Source organism: Falco cherrug, chromosome 2, assembly GCF_023634085.1.
Source record: "Falco cherrug isolate bFalChe1 chromosome 2, bFalChe1.pri, whole genome shotgun sequence".
In the NCBI taxonomy this organism is placed as follows: Eukaryota; Metazoa; Chordata; class Aves; order Falconiformes; family Falconidae; genus Falco; species Falco cherrug.
Genome location: NC_073698.1, coordinates 114,577,107 through 114,598,626, shown reverse-complemented (window position 1 = coordinate 114,598,626; position 21,520 = coordinate 114,577,107). Strand labels below are relative to the sequence as shown.

The 21,520-nt window shown below is 39.8% G+C and overlaps 1 protein-coding gene across 12 annotated transcripts in view; it reads right to left on the bottom strand.

The window, feature by feature from the left end:
• Nucleotides 1–21,520, bottom strand: part of POU2F1 (POU class 2 homeobox 1) — a 122,948-nt gene that overhangs the window by 14,340 nt on the left and 87,088 nt on the right. For 11 of the 12 annotated variants that reach the window (XR_008731046.1, XR_008731044.1, XR_008731045.1 and 8 more), the window contains 8 exons: nucleotides 14,383–14,477; nucleotides 11,905–12,078; nucleotides 7,974–8,115; nucleotides 5,688–5,833; nucleotides 4,659–4,838; nucleotides 1,885–1,990; nucleotides 1,107–1,452; nucleotides 178–266 (listed from right to left, as the gene is read on the bottom strand). Coding sequence is in view for 8 of the 12 variants with exons in the window: in XM_055702944.1 (XP_055558919.1) it covers nucleotides 178–266; nucleotides 1,107–1,452; nucleotides 1,885–1,990; nucleotides 4,659–4,838; nucleotides 5,688–5,833; nucleotides 7,974–8,115; nucleotides 11,905–12,078; nucleotides 14,383–14,477 (1,278 nt within the window). In the remaining 4 variants the exon portion in view is untranslated. Of the gene's footprint in view, nucleotides 1–177; nucleotides 267–709; nucleotides 901–1,106; nucleotides 1,453–1,884; nucleotides 1,991–4,658; nucleotides 4,839–5,687; nucleotides 5,834–7,973; nucleotides 8,116–11,904; nucleotides 12,079–14,382; nucleotides 14,478–21,520 lie in introns of those variants that run through there. The other variant, XR_008731047.1, reaches the window with a different exon arrangement.

The following is a 21,520-nucleotide window of genomic DNA, read 5'->3' as shown; positions in this document are numbered from 1 at the left end:
CGGCTCTTATCTCTGCGATACATAAAATGTATTTGCACATTTAAATTTTGTAAAACCTCTACTCCTATATCATTTATATCCCATACCAAGGAATCAGTGTTCTTTTTTGCTAGAGAAAAACAAAGCACGTAAACTGAAGTTGTATGACAGACGTGCATTAAAAGCAACACTACTGACCTTGAATAGTTGCCAGTGTACTGTTGCTCATCAGGGCTGGGCTGAGAGCACCACCTAATGTCCCTGGATTGAGACTGAGTAAGGCACCTCTGTAGGAAGCAAGATCGTGGGAAGAAGAAACAAAGACAAAAGAAAGCAGTGTTACTTGTAAAGGAAAGGTTGTCACTGTTCAGAAGTACACCATCATATTTAAAAAAAATAAAAGGGGGGGGGTAGGAAAGAGCAGAGATTAAAGACTAATTTTAATTTTAGTTTAGTTTAGTTTTTCCTTCATGATGCCTTGAGTAGACATTGCTATGCAGTTAGCAACGTGCCTGAAGTACAGGCACTGTAAATACACGACTTGCATTGATTGTGCTGTAAAATATTACTGTAAGGTATTTTGAGGAAACTGCCACTGGTTAAAGAGCTATCATCATATCCCAAATTCAGGTAAGAAAGATGTAAATCAAGAGGAATTGAAGAAACAAAGAGTAATCTCTCAAAGCAACATTTTTTAAAACCAAAACTTCAACAATACATCATCATGCACCTTTTACAGCTTCTTGCTCATGATGGAGAAATGAATACAGAGGTGTGAAGTGGGTCTAGGCTAGCTCTCCACTTTACAATTAGTAGAACAGATTCTATGATTCACTGGTAAGTTGCAGCTCTTAAGTCAAGCTCTGCAGTGGGATGGATGATTTATCAAATGACAACATTGCTGCAACACAGCTTTTTCATCTGTAAAATGAAAACAGTATTTGTGTACATTGATAGGAATGGCCAATTACCATCTACAAGTAAACCTTCAGAATTTGAGATAAATGACACTAGAACCACCAAGTGAGCTACCAGAAAATAGTGATACATAAAAGCAATTTATCCCAAGAATTCTCCTTCCCTCTCCTGTCATCTCACCTAAAAGGGTGTGAAAAATTCATTCTTACCCAGCTGCAAACTGCGAGGATGCCATCAAGCCTGGGTTTAGTCCTGCTGCAGCAGCCATGGCAGCAAGACTTGCATTTGCAGGCAACTGTGCAGCTCCTTGTAACGCGGCTGCTGCCGCTGTTTGCAACCCTGATGCCGTTACCATCACCTGGCTGGTCCCAAGGGGGGAGGACAAGGGTGTGGAGGTTGTCTGTGTTGTGCTGGTCTCACTGGCACTGGACGCCTCTGAAGTGGAGGCTGAGGCAGAAGGGGAAGGACTCAGGGAGGGTGATGTCACTGCTGAAGAAGCTGGAGGTGCTGTTGAAATCACTGTTGCTGTGTTGTTGGAGGTGGTTTCTGTTGTGCCTAGAAGGTTGATTCTTGTTAGACCAGTACAAAGCACAGATACGACTGAACAGAAACCACTACCCACCTGAACTCAACTGCACATCCAACTGACAGGGAGACAAACACACATTTCTGTAGGACCAAGAAGCAGCAAGAGTCCAAATGAGAAGCTCAGACTACTATGAAATGACACTTCCCACCAGGAGGCTGAGGAGCTCTAGAAGCTAGCAATGGAATATAGCGTATTTCATGTCAGCATCACCTCTGAATTTATCTCCAGAGAAGTCAACTGAATGGTCATAGAGACTGAGGCTTCCTAATGGAGTAACAAGGAACAATGACAAGAGTGTCCTGGGATACCAGCGACCAAGCCTGAATGACCTTTTGAAAAGTCTTAAAAAGGGGAAAATGGTAGAGGTGAATGCGGGGGCACGAGAAATCAGCTCTTACCTGTGACAGACAGACTAGTTACAGCAGGACTGGTCAGAGGGAGCACAGGATTGACAGTCAGGGTTGTAGCTGCATTGCTAGTCACAAGGCTTGCTGTGGTTGCCACCTGCAGGTCACAAAAGAATACAGCTGCTCAAAGACAAAGAGTGGGCTACCAGACTTGGGTTTCTGCCCATCCTCAGCCGAGGATGTTATCATGGAAAATACTGCATACGAACTAACTTTTTTTGTTAAGTCCGTCAATTTATCATTCCCTGGACCAACCACAGTACCTCCTCTAATATAATATAAACAGTATCTCTGTTCTGAATCATCCGTATTTGAAGGGAGATATATCCATTACATCCATACTGCCTCAGGACTGCAAGTTAGCCCTCCCTCCCTCTCTGCCTCCCCCCAAAGACAGCACCTTGTTTTAATAGTCACTCTTGCCGAAAGAGTTACAAAACATATTATTTCTGCATGGCTTTTCTTCTTCTTTAAACACCTTTTCAGCTCCAAATCTCTTTCTCCGATTCAACTATTTACATGCCCCAGCACTACCAAAGGTATTTAAGGTAATGTGTTTACATGGATAAAGAGAATAACATTTCACTTTTATTCAACAAAACTATAAGCTCTACTCTGATAAGTTGCCTTGTGCCAAAGGAAGGATCTCTGAATTTTAAAACATTCAAATGACATTAGCTAATTTTACTTGTGGGCAGCTTATGACAAGGAAGCTACAATAAACTGCAGACATTACAGATAAAAAACACCGAAGATTTAAGACTGGAGGAACTAGCTTATGAGGAGAAATGAAATATAAGGTTAGAAAGGACTTTTTATGGACAAGAAATGGTGTCCAACAGTAATATTTGAAGGCTGTTATACATCAATGAGAGAAATGAATCCTTTAGAATTGCCCAAGAGAACATAGCCAAGGATATAGGCTACAACCTTCCTCCTTTCCCCTCTCTTACCTTAAGTTTATTATCAGAGAAATCTCTCTCATGCTGCTTATCCTCTTATAGGAAGTCAAATGCTTCATGCATTTTAAACAAGACTGGGGCAACTGGGACAGATCTAAAAGCTTTCTGCCCATCTCAAATTGCGTATGAAAGGAGAGCCAGATACATAGTACGCTTCCCACTCATGCAGCCCAGACATCCTATCTGTCATCTGTCCACCGAACAGTTAAGGCCAAGGTCACAATCCGTATTTCAGGACAGTGAATGACCTAGAATACATACAGCTAACCCCGTGGCGGCAATGACTGACTTCAGCCAGCGCAGAAGCAGGCTGCCATCGAAAGGAGCATTCCCCTCCAACCCTCCTTCAGAGCCCTAGCACTGGCGCAGTCACACTGGTTAGCTCACCAGACTGAAAATTCATCGCTGCTCTTCATAGGGTTAATTTGCACCCAAACTAGTAAACTAAGCCCAGCCGTGCTATGGCCACCTCATCTCCAGAGCTGACACAAGGATCCAACAAAGCACACAGCCAGGGAAGGAAGGCTGGGGGCAGCTGGGCTGGAACATCCATTTGAGGGGGTTGCATGGTCTTAAGAGAAGCTTTCAATGAGTGAAAATGCTTAGTGAAACTGAAAAATGGGAGACTGTGGTTAACACCTTGATTTCTTACATACAATGGCTGGGAAAATTTAAATAAAATTTAAATAGAAGGGAAATTTACATAGGAAAGCTTTGTTAAGTTGCAGTCTGAGTAAACTTGCCTGTTACTAAAACACACCATCATAAATCTCACTATGTTCTGCTTCGGTAGCAAGCCATGTAACCGTGCTTCCCAATTGTGAAAGAAAAAAAAAAAAAAAAGGAAAAGGAAAAAAAAAAAAGAAAATAAGTACATTTAACAGATCCCTTCCCCTGAAACAAAAGGTTGCATGCACACATCCTGAGACAAGGATGAGGGGGAAGAATGACACATCACCAAAATTAATGGTTTAATGAAATACTGGAAGATATTAGCTACTAGTGATGAGGGTGGAATAAATACTACAAAAGGACAGCTACAGGCTACATAAATTCCACCACATCCCTATAAGCATAGCTACTATGAAATCTAATAGCTGCTGTTTCTATTTATGAAAACAGACCTCCATGGACATTGGTAGCAAAGGAGCTGAAGGAACCTTGATGCATATGTTTTGTTACTCTTATTTTCATGAAGTTTCTGTTTACCTGAGGCAAATACAAGTGTGGGAAATTAATTACATGAGTAATTAGCTTAATTGTTCCTTTGTTCCAAGCCTTTTTTTTTTTTATATATATATATAAATCATTCCTGACTAAAAATGACAACAACGGTATCATCGGATTTGTGTAACTGAAGTCTCCAACTGATACGTTTTACTGCTGCTCATCTACTTATCGGAGCAGCTAAAGTAAGAGGAGAGGGGTAGAGCTGTTATGCATTTTTTTATTACACTTATTTTACGAAAAATGTCTGGGCAAGAGAGGAAGTCCAGATATGAACGTTACTCTTTGGAATATGTTCAAAGCAATTAACCCCACCTGCAAATTTGCTAGTCAGAACATTTCCTCATGAGCTGACTAAAACAAGCACCCAAACTGAAGGCCCAGCTAGTGCCTGATTTGTAAGCAATCTCTCTCAGGCAGTCTGCAGGTAGGGTATTTAAGGTGCCAGTAAAATACAGATTTGTGAGAACAGGTCTGCTGTACAAAGAAGGCGGATAGCATGTGCAATTTCCACACTGAGCACCGCAGAACTCTCTCTTCCAGTGATCTCCGCCAACACAGTTTCTTGATTCTTACCAGTGAGGTTGGACAAGGGAAAATTGCTTTGATGGGCGAGCTGCTGGTTCCACCACTGCTGGGTGGGTTGATCCTTTTCTCCTTCTGGCGCCGGTTACAGAACCAAACGCGGATCACCTCCTTCTCCATGTTTAGCTGGTCAGCTATCATGGTGATCTCATCCGAGGTAGGCTTTTGGTTCTGAGAAAAGGAAACGGTACTTGAAGAGCTGTGAAACTACCTTCTGAAGTTTTATATTATAGCTTCTTCTTCAGCAGGCAGACATCTGGATGGGCCATTTATATCAAGAATCTTGTCAGTGGTACACTAGACAGTTATTTTTGTATAATATATATAGAGACAGTATATAATTGATACTTCTGCCCTCCACCTTGTTAGTTACAGGAATGTTTCTACCAATAGTAAGCTGTGTTCCTCAGATGGGTGATGAAGACTAAGCTCACATGCTTCTTTTTGAGAGACGGGATCTGACTTGTGAGTTAATCCTTCAAGAAATTCCCCACCTTGATAAGGAAATCCTTCTATCAGCATCTCGCAAAAAGAAACGGGAGAGATTAACTCTAGCAGTAGCCAAACGAACCCCAAATTGTCTAGACCTGTAATGAAAGACAGGTAGACGGAATGAGCTACTTACAGAGGCTATCTGCCCATACAGCTGCACAAAGTGCCTAACAACAGTAACATGAGGCCAGCTAAAAACCTCACATTATGTAAGTTTTACTGTCACTCCATTTATACATCCTCACCAGGTGTAATCGTTTTTTCTTCTTTCTGATGTGCAGAATACCAAGCTTAGATCTACGGCTCAGTATCTCGGAATTCGAATCACAAAGTCAGCAAACTGCAAGAATCAATGAGTGGTTTTGAGGGCTTTTTTTAAGTGATGTTGGCACAGCCTTTGTATTCACCTTATTTAGTACAAGCATTTTCCTAAATAGCACAATAATGGGTTCACTCCAACAGATAGGACTGTTGAAGCCAAGTTTCTTCCTTTCTTTATAGGCTGAGCAAAGCAACAGGATCACTGACCTCCAGGAAACTCTTCTCTAAGGCCACACGTATGTTGGTCTCTATGCTGGTGCGTTTCTTCCTCCTGCGGTTCAAGCCTTCAATCCCCAGCCCTGGAGAATTCAGGGCACTTGGGCTGGAGAGAGTTGAATCAGATGAGAGGTTTTCTGAAAAAAGAGAGCAACATAAATCAGGAGATTTTATTTGAATGCTGTGCAGTCTAAATGCAAGTGTTCTTCACCTGTGCAAGGCACGTTAAAACCCACTCTGTATCTATTTCAGATACGTGGAGATTTCTGGATCACATGCATTAATCATTATACTTGTAAATTACAGCATATACTTGAAACTTAAAAGCTACAAGCCCAGAGGGCATGCTCTGCTCCTGTATGCTACCACAGGATCCCTGTTGTAACACCTACACAAAGTTTGTCTCCCTTATCTCATTCCACCCGACACTTATTCACTGCAAGTCACAAGTTTAAGCAAAAAAGCAGTAACTGATATCCGTGAGCCACAGTTGCAAGTCGCAGGCAATTATGGAAAAATCCGAGCAGCCTGAGATTTCTTTTACCCACTCTGCAATACACTGGAGGAAGTTCACAGCCAGCTTCACAGCGTTCGACCTCTTTGGCGATCTTAGCAGACATCCAGTGCTGTGCAGTTCTACTGAACAGCCCACACGTAGTTTCGCTAGGTCTCTAGCTGTCAACCCCTAATCCTGTCTTTTGGGCTCCACAGAAGAGCAAAGAGAGAACACACTCGAACCCACTTTGTAGAAGAAAGTACAAAATAACCAACTGGCAGATTCCAGCAGGGAATTTAAACAAAATGATAAATTGTGGCTGGAGATCCCTCACCGCGCTGGCATTTGTGGGTGATAAGCAGGTGTCAAAGTTCACACTGCCTCAGATCATTCTGGTAGGCTCAAATGAGCAAGTACATTCAGTTCAGTATTTCCTAGAGGTTTCTTTCCCCAGTAATGGCACTCCTAAATGTGCTGAAAGCCCTCTCCATCCTGAAAACCCCACAGAACAAGCCGAGTTCTGTAGCAATAAATTCTCCCACACTCCACGTAATAATGGATCACCGGTATGCTTCTGCCTCCTTTTACCTAAAATTAGCCTTTACAGTCATCTGAACCTTTCGTGCAAAGATTTCCATGAAACTGAATCAGTGCCAAGGACAATGGTTCCCAGCTTCCAGGCTGTGAAGGACCCTGATGCTGTATACAGTCCTTAACTTTACAGATCCAAGTATTCAGGCTAGCAGGAAAAGCAAACCATGACATTCCTGGCACCACTGGACTCTTCCAGTGTTGCTGGAAGGTTTGGGGACCACTGACCTGGGGACTAGAGCACTCAGTGTGAAGATCTTTATGTTTTCTATGACAGATATAGATCTAAAGATAAATCCTGTCAACACAACAGAACGATACTTCCCTGTTTCAATGCAGGACAAATTTTCAACACTGCATCCAATTACTTTCAAAATTTCAGAGAATAATGTAGGTGCCAGCAGAAAGCTCTCTTCATTTTGGTATAAATAGGAAGGCACACATTGTCCCTGCCATCTGTTTAGCAGATCCATCAGTTTTATACTATGTACAGTTGTATACTTGGAAGAAAAAACTGGCTGACAGCAGTCTTCAAAACACTTTCTATCCTAACACCTAGCACCATCATCCACGCTCCTTTTGCTGGTGGGGAGAAAAAAAAAAGAAAAAAAAAAAAAAGAACGAACACTGGCAACACTGGCATCATGAATAGCTTATAACCCAGGAAAAAATAATTCTGGAAGGAAAAAGCAAAACCTAACCCACAAAAAACTCTTCCTATGGGGAGAAAGAAAGTGTTTACATGGACCCTTGGAGACAGATGAAAAGAGCGCACATAGGGGTGTGGGAAGAGATGAATGCAATAAGCTCTGCTTACTGAAACAACAAACCATGCAACCCTCTCTACTACACATCTGAAAAAGAAAGCTAGAGGAGGATTAGAAGTTATATGCATTAACATACATGAAAGGGGAAAACCGTGACACGTATTATACCTCACTCCATGCAATTATTCAGCTGGCTGCAGAACACAATTCTGAAAGTTCATATTGGAACGGTTTCGGATGCATACAGGCACATGAAAAGGGAAGTCGGGACCCTTGCTCCTACACCCTTCTTTGTCCCATGGACAGTTACAAAGATTGGTGGCTTCATAAAACCGTAAGGGCACAAACGAAGCAGTTTTTCAGGGTTTTTCACAATCCTACTGATTTTGATAGGCTGGTGAAGAAATACACAACTCAATTCACCTGCATCATTGAGCCACTTTTCCAGAAGCGGCTTTAACTTGCACATGTTCTTAAAGCTGAGGTTCAAGGCTTCAAAGCGAGAGATGGTAGTTTGGCTGAAGTCATTTCCATAGAGTTTGCCCATAGCGAGCCCAACATCACCCTGGACAAAGAAAGAGAAAAAATTCACTAACATAGGCACTTCCAAAGCAAGGAATCCTGTCATATTCTTGTGTTCTCTTAGTGACTACGCTGCTGCCCGGGATTTCAGTTTCACAGAAACTTGCTCAGCACTACCCAGATTCATGCTAAAGCAAATAATCATAAAGAAATGTCAAACCTCAGTCAGTTTAACCATGTAACTCTTTTCCAGAAAATCCTTGATGCTTTGTCTTCTTAGCATTATCAGTGAGCAGAACATTCCACTGAGTATTAACTTTTTTCTTAGTTCTTTAAAATACATAAAAGCCAAGCTCTTTTTAGGAGCAGGTTTAAGTATCTGCATACTTCACACCAATGAAGAAAAAGTTCAAATAAGCAGAAATGCAGTGAATTAATGTTTTCGAATTAGTAGAAAAGACTTGAAAATATGTCTGCAAACATGTATTACATTTAAATAGGTGCAGAAATATTCTTATCCGAACTTCCAGTATCTGAGATATTGACACTTCCAGTATCAATAGCTGAGGTTCCAACCAAACTTCTCCCCACAGGCACACATTTCAAAGCAGACAAGAACTTGAACCATTTCAAATAATGATTAACTGTAGTCTTCCCTATCCTTACCCATCTGCCAAAAAGCGATCCAGGATATTTACAGACAGATGATCATCTCTTTACATCTGTTACTGCTTTTTAAAAGTCAGTTTTAGCTAGCTATCAGACACTCTGCTTATCCTAATATGTATGTGTGTATATCTATATATATATACACACATCTATGTAGTTTACACTTGGAAAGTCTTGTAAAAAAAAAAAAAACCCAAACCAAAAAAACCCAAATCCATTCTTGACTGTGGCCCTTAAAAACACCATAATGTTTTCTTGTTTTGTTTTAAAGCTGAAAGGTCCTGCACTTCGTAAAAATTTAATTATTTTCAAGTATGCTATTTGGTCTAAAGTAGTTTAATTTAGATCTTTACTTTCTTAACACAAAGAAGTACGAGAAGTCTAGAAGAAGAGCCTGAAAAGCTTGAGATAGTTAGTGGTGTTTAATTGCAAATGGGTTAGTTGGACTGTGTGTAAAGCTTGCTTTCTTTCTGTTCAGGTCAGAATCACAACCACAGCTTGATACAAATATACTAATAGCATGCAGAGTGGCCATATACAAGCAAGGAAGAAAACAACCTTTGGTAAGCTTAGTAAATTGTGCAGGTTGCATAAAAAAAACATTTTCCTTCCCAGAACAGGACCAGAACAATTGGTTTGTACACCCTTCAATCAGAGGAAACGTGGGAACTCACATTTATACCTCTACCCATATGCCAGGATTCCATGCATTTTAAAACTCATAAATCATTCCAAGAGAAGTAACACGGATGCTCTGCTGGGTTTATGAAGGAGAAAAACTGGCTATGTAAACCATATTTGAAATAAGTTGATTTATGTCTCGGCAGGAAAGAGTTATGAAATTTGCTCCAGTTCCTCGACTAAATTTAATTCTGGTATTTATGTTGTTCTTATGAACGTTTGCCATCTGATTTAAAATAAATAGTTAACCATTTCTTTGTCAATAGTTTTTCAATGCCAAAAGGTGGCAGCATTTCAGCTGCAGGCAAAGGAATTTACGTACTGGGATGAGAATTTTATATATTGGGATGGGCCACTGAAAGGATGGATGGAACACAGGATAAAGGTACCGTATATACAGCTGAGCTACTCTGTAGGTCAAATGAAGCTCCGGTGCTGAATTGAAACTGATTATAAGGTGCATCATTGTCGTGTGTACTGGTCTGTTAAGAAGCCTGAATGGACTAGCAGAGGTAATACCTTTTACAGAATAAAAATAATGTCCAAAATGCTCGCTCACATAGCTTGAATCTGTAACAACCAATTAGCCACATACTAAAATGACACATAATGCTAAGATGCATTATGTTCGTTGCGTCTCTGTATGTCAAACACGGAGATATTTTTAAGGAAAACAATTAAACAAAAGGATTTAAATCCATCAGCCACTTTTCAGGGTGGGAGAAGAGACAAAACTGCTGAAATTCAAAACCTGTTATATTGTTCGCAAGACAGAATGTAGTAAGTGATTAGTTTGCAATGCAAACTAAATCTTACAATTATTTTTGAAAGGCAGGGCTGGCATGAGTCTGAAAAAGCTTACAGTACCACTGGAAATAAATTTCTTTTATCCTCTGAAAGGCAGTCTATTTATCCAACTATAGGAAACCAGAGTAATAGGGGTCTCTTAATTATTATCCAATTACGCAATTAGGCAGAAGTTATTAGAACTGCCTAATTATACACATACAAACTCAGAGTGGCACAGGAATGATCAAATGCAATTTTATCATTTTCTCAAGATTCCTCTTTTTAAAGCTCAAAAGCAAATGCTGAAACATAAGCCTGAGCAGTTGCGTTCATTTTTCCTCACCGTGAAAATTCACAACAGGATCAATGAAGAAGGGTTAACCCATAACTTAAAAAGTCTAGTTGAGCCTTTACGATCATCTCACAGCAGGGCAGATTAAACATAATAACTAAAGATCTACATGAACCTCCTCACTCAGGCTATAGGGAAGCTATTGTGTTTTACCCTGCTCTGTTCTGCATTACTCTAGCTTTTGTGTGTGTCCATCACCTGTATTTCTGTGCCTCCCTCTAGTGGAAATAAGGGAGGAAAGGAGGCACACATGCCAGCAAAATGCACTTAATTTTACTAAGAACATTCTGTTCTTCAGTTATAATTAAGATGCTGCCAGGAACTTTCATTATGCACTCTGATTTTTCAAACATGTAAGACTTTGCCAGAAAAATAAATCTGACTTCAGCACACACTTAACAGAGTAGGTTTACTTATTCCTGGGGGGAGGAAGGGAGAACAAATCACATATGTTGGATTGACTGCTCTCAGCTCAGACTTTTACATGCCTACTTTGATTTCTGCATGCCATTTCTTCTAGCAAAAACACGCCTGTGCTTACCACCGATTCCTGCCAAAATTAATTGTTTACCTGGACAGATGTTTTAATTTTGCAGGGAAAAAAAATCTTTTTTATATTAATAAGAAAGGACTCTTTAATCCAAGCAGCATTTTCCTTCAACAGAATAATGGAACATATAAATGCACTTTGTACTTTTAATTGTACTCGTCATTCAACCATTTTCACTATGTTAAAGATTACTTTTCTTCGGCTCTATGGGTATTTTTGAGCTTTTAAGCAAGCCAAAACAAACCACAACTCCAGTTCACCTCTGCAAGGAGAGAGCTTCAAAGATGACAGTCCTTTCAGGTTTTGTTTAGGAACCTTAGCAAAAGCATTAAGTACAGAAATCATTGATGTTTAATAGGAAAATACATTTGAGAGATAAAACCCCTTTGACATCCAAAGCAACTCCGCAGCTGTGAGATATTTTTTAAACACACAGAGCAGTTAATTGTGCTGTATGATTTTCGGAACTTTGTACTTCTGAAGGCAGCTTTAAAGTGCTTTGTCCCATTCACTTTACATCCTATAGAATGAACAGTGCACATGCAATGACATCTGGAGCTGGTAAATGCACGTACCTGCTGGGAAAATGGCTATGCTTTAAAACCAACAGGGAAGTAAGACGGATGTATGGCTTTTTCTGTCATTTCTTAGAAATCCCCTACATAAAGGCCAGAGCATAACCCTATTTAAGAAGGTTCTCCTAGGAAAAGGTGGGATTGTAGTCTCCCTCCAGACTTAAAAGATGAGACCTCAGATTCCACACTGGCAGGCACTATGGTACGCAGTCTCACCTGAGTGAATCCAAGTTTGATCCGTCTTTGTTTGAAAGTCTTGGCAAACTGCTCAAGCTCCTCAAGGTCACTGGGCTCCTCCAAGCTGGGAGTGTCAATTCGCTTTGGTGTTGACTGGCTCTGTGGAAGTGGCTGAATGGGGGTCGCTGCTATTGTGCGTGTTGGGGTTGCTGGCTATTAAGATAGCAAGGAAAAGATGAAAAATCAGACTTAAAAGAATAATGAGCAAAAATTAAATTACAAAAAGGTGTGTGAGGTTTTGGTGAGAACGACCAATGAATTTGACATTTCCAGCAATCTGAAAGCTCCTCCAATTTATTTATATTCCTCTCAAAAACAAGCAATCACAATCCAGAAAACTGTATTAGTATGACAGCCTTCTAAAGGCTCTGTCAGAACCAATTAAGGAAAAGTAAGAGATGTTCAGTGCAGCAGATAACCAAAACTTGCGCTTGCTACAGAGCTGCTCAAAGAAAGGCTGAACACTCTCACTTGATATAGTTCTATCATTTATAGACAGCTTGGCATTCATCCCCTTTTAATCATTTTAAAATTGAATTTACTGCTTGTGTGAGGTGGCAGATTGTCATCAGCCCAAAAGATTCAAGTCTCCTATTTAATCTTGGAACAGTGAGCACATGCAGGTGCAGCAAATGTGGCAAGTCTCCTCTAACACCATCTCTTGCGCCTGACTCAACTCTTCCAGTAAGAAAGAACTAACTACATCTACCTCTAACCCTTCTGCTGATACTTGCAACAGTAAGAATGAAGGTACTGGTGATACGAGAAACTAAGCAAAGGCAACTGGCAGAAAATAGTTCCTTTTAGGCCACGCTTTTCTTCTATATAAAAGGCTGATTTTCCAGGAAATCCACACAAGGTTCATCATTCCTCAACACTGGCATACTTCAACATTTTGCTATGCAGCAATAATAAGAATCTGAAAACAAGCTAAGCATCGTGGAAAATATTCACAAGTGAACAAAATATATTAAGACCTGGTATTGCACGGTTCAGTCTTTATGTGCAACAGGAACGTTAGAAACATGTTATAACTCAGCCTTCTTACATGCCATAGATGAACTGAGACGGAGACAAATTGTTTACTCTAGTTAAGTTCTATTCAGTTCGCTGAGGCTTTTAAGTAAAGGTGACTTCATGCTTTTACGTCCTGTACCTGTTTCTGAAACTAGATTCTTTCGGGACAAATAAGAACAGCCCCAAGCCTACGCAACACTACAGTACTGTGCAAAGGTCCAGAGACAGCTGTTCTAAAAGAAATGGACTACACATAGAGCTGAGCCTTCCCATAGCTCCTTAGGTTGTTTTTCTCCTGGGTTAGTGCAGTCTTTTGCAGTGCACACCAGATGGTAGAGGGAGGTCAGGATCTATAATTCCATTATGTGAGAAGTAACGTGATCATATATAATCTTTCTAGGGCTGCAGACATGTGTCCCACTGCAAAGGTTTTTAATATTTTTTTTTTAATTTACATTAAACGTAGTGGGTAATTACTGCAATATGTCTTTACTGACTTCACCCTCTTTACATAGTTTATTTTCTCTTTGTAGCTTTGATACTTCTTTTTAATTGAAGTATAATCTTCAGTAGGGAGTCATGCTGCTGAGCTATAAACTACAGAAGTGAGACAAATTCCATTTTCCACCTGGTACATGAAAAATACTAGAGGTGGTATAATAGAAAAAGTAGTTTTCTAAGACTATGATAGACTAAGGCATCTTATTACAGGCTAAAAAATTCTTATGTGTAACCAAGCTGGCAGGAAGGTACCATATGATATTATGTGGTATTTGAGAAACAGCATGCAGTCATCTACCTAAACTGCACAGTAAAACCCAGAGTGAAGCAAAACTAAATTTGCAGGCATGTGCAACCTTAAAATTGCTTTTCGTACAGTCAGAAAGCTTAATCATAGAGCTTTAGTATTTTAACATATATCTAACAGAATATTTTAATGCATTTCTACAGTCTCTTCACTTTCACAGAAGGTAACCAATAAGACTGGCAATGACTTAGCAATAACAGCAAAATGACTAGGCTACAATAAAGATAGACTATCACTGCAATCTTTAGAAATAAAGTAATCCTCTTTTTGAGCTTTTTAGGTAGTACACACTTGGCTCTTCTGAATGTCAAAAATTTGTAGATTGTCCAAGAAAACCTTACAAGAAACCAAATAATACTCTAGTGACATTAACTCAAGATCTCAATCATGGAAATTTTCAGCTAAAAATAAAAATTTGTAACGTTAAATGAATGAAAAGAGGCACGTTAGGGTAGGAACTACAAACCTGAATTTACTGATGCTTCAGTTCTACTACACTGAATCTATCTAAAAAGACAAACTCACTACTATAGCTACAGTATTTATTCCAGTAACTAACACAAAGGGTCCATTCACTTGCAATAGTTTAAATCCCCTCAAAGCAGCTCATGAACTGTAGAAATAAGCCTGACCTGCGAGGCAAGGGTGATGCTTGGCTGAGACTGCAGGAGGTTGGCTTGGCTTTGCTGAGGTAGTTGCGTTAAGAGATTCTGCGCTTGCAGGAGACCTGGAGAGAGAAAAGGATGGGTTTGGTTTGTCATTTAAAAAGACTAAAGCACAAAATGAGCTGAAACAAAGCTCTCGCCAAATCATGAAAATTACAAAAAAAATCTGAGACGCAAGCCTTTATTTTGTCCCTGCATAGGTATCTTCAGACTTCGGACTTTTCAGTCCAAAACCCTCTTGCATTTTCCTGAAGCATATGTAGCGACAGAAGGGTAGGGTGCTAGTCTCCTCTGCAGAAAGGGTTTGTAATGATCTAGGTTACCCCAGTCCTGTGTGCAGGCATCATTTATTGCCCCTTTCAGCCTGCAGATCTGGGGTAAAACTCTTCCTCTAACCAACAGCTGACCAAGAATTAGGAAGCCATATAAAAATAAACAACTAAGCACTAATCAGATCAAATCCAACAACTGAATACTAATCAAAACCACAAATGTGGCTCCTTTATCACCCTTCCTCCTCTCTGTATCACCCCACACCAGCTGCCTAACAAGAAGGTAACTTTCTCTGGCAAACTTAAGCAACCCACACCAGAAGATGTTAAAGCCCAGATAACCTCCTCCTGGCTGAAAGAAAGAAGGAATATTTTTGAAAAGTAATCAGAACTTAAAACTTAGGTAAGATAATGAACACTGCTTAAATTGCACAAATAGAATAAACATTATGCTGAATGTATGAAACCTCCTGCTATTATGAAAAAGTGACAACATCAAAGAACAGTTGGGACTAATGCAACCAATATACACAACATGCTGTCATTCTAAAAATAGGCTCCTACAGTCCTCTATTTGCATGGTTTATTAAATATCTCAGGAAAATGAGATATATGCTTGCATCTATGTCTTTCAACTAGAAGCTATTTTCTTTTTTTATTTTTTTTTTTTTTTGCGTTTCTAATACTTTTAATAGCTTTTTAAGGGGTAAGAGTGTTGACAAAAATGTACCTCCAGTTAGTCAACTCTCAATTCTGTTGTGACAAATATTAATCTTTAGGCAACTTCTGGCTACAACTATCAATTTCCCCCATAATAATTTAAGAACCTAATTAACTAAACCAATAGTTAATAGGCATCTTCAATGTACCAAGTTCCTAAAACCAGGGGAGAACGATGGCACAACAACAGATGGACACTACGGCTACTCAGAGGACAGAACACCAAGTACCACTTAAATTCTGTAGTTTGAGTTCATCACAATCTGTTCTTGTTCATCAACTCGCCAATTAATCAGAGCACACCATTCACGATCATACCTCTTAGCGGAATACAGGTAGGGAACACAGGAATTTAAGACTTCATAAACGCTGACCGAGAAACTGGATGTTTTAGGTGAGGTTAAGGCTATAGGAGACATGAAATGAGGGACTATGATGGGTAAGAAGGAGAAAACATATCCTCAATGAGGGAAAACACAACTACGAGGAATTATCTTCTGACAGTGATGCTATTGTTCACGTTTGGGTTTTTTTTACAAAGCGTTGAATGTGTATTTTAAATAACATGTATTGCTGTCAAAATGTTGAAGACCTACAGAATAAAGCCAGCTGCTTATGCAACATAATGGCACAGCACAGACAACTATGTAAATTTGCTTTGCACCACATAATCAACATGTTCCAGCTGTGGTTTTGAAAAGCCACACCAAGGGAACGGAGCAGCTTAAGGAACCTCCAAGACATCTACCTATGACAGCTACAACGCAAATATTTGTTCACTTGAAAGATTATTTCCGCTGCCCAAATCTAAATATTAATGAGCGAACAGACATCTCTACAGCGAAGAGGTTCTGACCTTCATTTAGTGACAGTGAATTTTAACTGACAAGTTGAAATAGAAAGGGGCAAGCCATCACACCGACACTGCAGAGCGGCTGACCAACCATGAGAAAACAATTAGGCAGCTGACAGTAACCACATTTGACCTCGGGTCCACTGGTAGGTAACACCATTGATCATAAGTTACTGACTCATCTTATGACTGTAATCAGAGTAATCAGGACTGTCCTTCTGTGATTTTTTGATTTTTTTTTTTTTTTTTTTTTTGTTCTCAAAGAAATCCCAAAGGATGTTCTTCTGGCAATAACACTTTTGCTGAAGAGCACAAGATGACTACACTCTTCCTCATCTTATTCTCACTCATACGTTCTGAAGTAATTATTGCCGAAGGACGGTGTAAAATATTCTGCATGTGTTCCAATGTGTTCCATCGACTCAAGTTTTTACATCATTTTATCCTATTTAAGAAATACTGACACAAGGTGTCTTGAGCAAAAACCAGAGAAAGAACAAGTTAGTTCAGCCTCCAGCTGCCTGAAGCCCAGGGGGTGGGGAAAGCAGCTGAATTACCGATTTCCAGCCTTTTCGGCCAGTTGCCATGCACATCCTTTGGACTCCTGTTGATTCCATGGGTGGGCAGCTGCAGTTTCCCACTTTTCAGACATGACTTGTACTAGTCTAAACTCCACTGTTGAGCAAGGCCTCAAGGACGAGAGTCTGAGCACTGTTAGCCGTATGAACAGAGACCTGTTAGGACTTGTAGGGCATAAGCCCTGGGAACAAAGGAACAAGTTAACAGCAGACTCTTGAACCACAGCGGTTGAGATGACAACCAGAGGACAAGGAGGGACATACAGCAAGATAAGGGAACCAATAGTGCTGATAAGCAACTTTGTTACTTCACCAAAGCCAAGTAGGAAAAAAACCCCTAATCTTAGAATAAAGATTGTTGCTAAGATAAGATAGACTAATCAGTACCTATTGTTTAAATGACATGTCTTAGAAGATAACCAATCTGTGTAGTTCACGCTTAAGATTTAACCAACCAGTGTCTAACATGTAGAAGGTACAAACGTATATTAATGTAAAAAATCACTAATAAATCGACATCTTACTTGCATCAAGCTACGTCCCGTCTCTTCATCTGCCGCACTCCACCTTCATTTTTTTTTCTGAGAAGAAACTACTGGTCCCCACTTTGGTCCAAGATAACTTCAGTGACTTAAGTTACTAGGGCATATAGCAGCCTTTTAAGTAAGAGTTTAAGTCCAAAACTGCAACTTTTAGGTAACTGCTGAGATACTGGTGTTTGATCTGCTGTTTTCTTAGGGACTCATACCGGCATCAATACCATTTAACACCTTTATTACCAATAAGGCTGATGGCACAAAATATATTCTCAGCATGTCTGCAGACGATACCAAACACAGGGAAAGCAGTCAACAGGGTAGAAGTCATGGTCTAGACAGGCTGGACAAATGAAACCTCATGATGGCCAATGCAGGAAAATGCAAATCCTGCACGGGGGACTGGAATAACCCTGTGCAGCAATACAGGGTGGGCACTGGCTGGCTAGGAAGCAGTTTCACAGCAAAAAGACCTGGGGGTCCTGGAGGACAAGAAGACGAATACGAGCCAGCAGTGTGCCCTTACAATACAGCCAGCCAGCCACATCCCGGGCTGTATTCACACGCGTGCAGCCAGCAGGTCAAGGGCTGTGATTCTTCCCCTCCACTCGGCACGTGTAAGACCACATCTGGAGTACTGTGTTCAGCTTGGGTTTCCCAGCATGACACAATGACATCCCGGATTGTGTACCTTCAAGGCCCACCAGGGTGGCTAACAGGCTGGAACACCCATACAAGAAATGGCTAAGCCAGCTGGTTTGTTCAGCCTTATGAGAAGGCTAAGGTGAGGTGCTATTGCTGTCTTCAAAGACAGAAATGAATTCTTCTTGAGGGTGCACAGTAATGAGACGCAACAGACCTAAGCTGGAACATGGGAAACTCCCAACAAAATATAAGGGAACTATTTATTTACCATGAGAGCGGTCAACTATTGGGGCAGGTACTTGAAGAGGTTGCAGAACCTCCAGACTCAAGAGATAGTCAAACTCAACTGGCTGAGGTGCTGAGTACTTTGCTGTAATTGAACCTGCTTTGAGCAATAATACATGACCTCTAGAGGTCCCTTCCACCTACATGATTTTTTTGAATCTACAGAAACTAATCTTGTACTTGTATATTTAATTTTACAGAGGTAGTATTTCTAACCCTCTGCTTTGGGCTCTAAGAGCCCAGTGGTATTCCTGCATTAAATATGGCATACAAATCACCTATGTGATGCTCCAAAAGAATGACTGCATGAAGGCAGACAAGGATTTATGCAAAAGTATGACACTTTAGAGGTATTTTTTTTTTTTTAATAGTTAAAGTAAATGCATCTACTATCATCCAGGACTTTTCCTGTAATGTCTACAAGTAGCATGAATAATGGTTCAAGCCAAAAACTCTTCCTGCCAGCCAACAGTCCCCAAGGACTGAACTGGGGTTCAGTTTTCACTGCCTAAAATTAAACAAAAGATAAAACAAACGTTCAAGCGCAGATTTTTTCAGCATAATTTTAAAAAAGTTTGCCCTGAAGCATAATACATAATTCATCCCTAACTGATCTTCCAAACAGTGAATTTTTTGATTTAAGAAGAACTTGACTGCTTTTTCTCTGCCAAAACTATTCATCTTCTCACAGACACATCCTGGAATTCAGCTTGCAAGACAAAGCCATTACAATGTCATAATTTGATTAACTGGAAACAACTGAAAGGCAAGAAGGAAGGGTGCTACACCACATATTAAACACAGTGCCATTTGATCAACTTTGTTGACCACTGTTGACGCAAAGAAACTTCTGGGCACTTTGATGTACCTCACTGTATCAAACCCAGATCAGATCTTCCAAAATGGGGACCTGTACTTGGAATTATATTGGGATCCAACACAGAGGAGAAAGTACTAATCTATGCATGCCTACAAATCTGTTCCACTGCAATGTTAAGCTGCTGCACCTTTTTCAGTATTCAGACCTTCAAGGTCAGTTCAAGAACACGACACGCGCTGAAGTTGGTGAACTGCAGTTTTGAAGAGTACCAGTTCAGTGACCCACGCAAAGAAGCTGCCACAGTACTTCAATGAAAGTCAACATGTTTACTGATTGATGCTGTTCAAACGGTTAGAAGCAAAGACTTAATTTTTCAAGGAGGACAGTAAATATTAAGCACTTAATACGTATCTTAGTAATGGCTATTTGCAGCACAAGGGAAAAAGTCATCATTTAAGCCACTTCTTCCAAGTTCTTCCTCATTCCACTTCAAGCTCTCCACCCTTATTTTGGGGAATGAGCTTGAGTCAGCTACATTTTATTCAACTGCTGTGTCAGCAAATATGCTGTCATTAAGAGTCTCTTGACAATGAAGAGCTGGCTCTCCCCATCTGCATACTGAGGGGACCAAAGCACTTTCACCTGGTTCACACAGCATTTTACTAACAGAATGAGGAGTCCTGGAAGGGCAGCGCAGGTGCATGGTCTCAGATGATTGCCCATTTGTTGTCCATCAGACACTTGTCCATTACAAATTTGATGCCTCTGAGAAGAAACACAGGTAATTTCAGGCACCTTCCCCCATTCTCACGCTGGGTGAGCGAGCTGCACTCTGATTTATGGTATCAGAGGCCGTCAGGGTAGATACCAGCATTCACTATCCCACTTTAAAACTGTGGTTTAGCAGATTTTTTTAATTATACGAGTTAAGTCTGTAGAACAAGAACACAAGAAGAGAACAGGACTGGATTTAGCCTGTTACCATCACCCCAGGTATTTTTACAATTAAAAAGATTTGGTTTTTATATTTATATATATAAGTTTTATTATAAAATAAATAATGTTTTTAATAATAAACAGCAACAATCCTTAAGAATAGGTAGGCCCAGTTTCAATGTTTAAAACTGACTAGTAGCTTGTCTTTCATGTTTGCCTTTCTGGATACTTTATAAGTACTGTTTCTAAACCTCCTTGACAATGCAGTCTTTTCTCAAATCTTAACAACTTCTGTTTGCAAGATTAATTTAAATGAAATGCAGCACCATTTCCCCTCTCCATTCAGATTTTTACCGATACAATTTTTACTGGCAACATCCTCTGAGTAGAAAGGCGAATGGTCATCTGATGAGGCTAATATTTTTAAGAAGCAGCTGTAACTGTAGTAAAGGATGTTGAATTGATTATCCTAAGACAGATCTATTAGATACAAGAACAGATACAAGAGGTATAAAAGACTGTACAAGGTGCTATATTCCTGCCTGTGACTTTAATAATATGGGGATGATAATTACTCCAAAAAGAAGAAAGTGTTGCAAATTTCTATTCCCACTCAATCTTCTGTATATCTGCTGAGGCTTGAAACAATTCAGTTATGACGTCACCTATCACCAGCCACGAAAAACAGGAACTTTACAATTTGCTTCACGTAAGCCACTGAATAACCAGAAATCATGTGGAAAACGAAGATGACTACATTAAACATATGACAGTGGATTTATAGGAAGAATTTCACATCTGCTGCTATGAGCTATAATGTGTGTTGAAGACAGACAGCAGAATAGTTTCCTAATTGTTGATTAATATTTTAAGCACTGAATTTTCTAAACTTTCTAAAATTCATCATGACATTCAACCCCTTCCAAGAATCTAAATATGATTGCTGATGATTGCATTACTCTGCGCCCCATCACCCCTTCAAGTAGAAGAAGCTTTTCTCTACCAAATGTTTACCTGTCTTCTATGATCTTGCTCAGAGATACAATTCTTTGCTTATTTTCCTCAAAACTATCCTCTTGTATTAAAAAGAACATTCCTCATTTACATGACTACCTGGCATGTACAAAATGTAAATGCTGTAAAGCACTAGATTTCTTTCAGAAAATTGATAAATAAATCTGAATTTTCTTTTTAGTTATTAAATGAGTACATAAAGCTGCATGCAGTACCAATGACATCTAAAAAATCTGAATGCCAGTTGGTTTTAAAGAAAGGCTCTATGTTGGCTTCTTCAGAATATTTATTGTTTTACGAAGTTGACTAATGGAGCAATAAGACAAGAACAACATGGAAAAGTCAGCTGCAACAGCAAATAACAGAATAAAAATAGACACTTTCTCAATCTTTCTCATAAATAATAACATACTGTTTGAGATCGTCTAACAATAACCATGAAATAC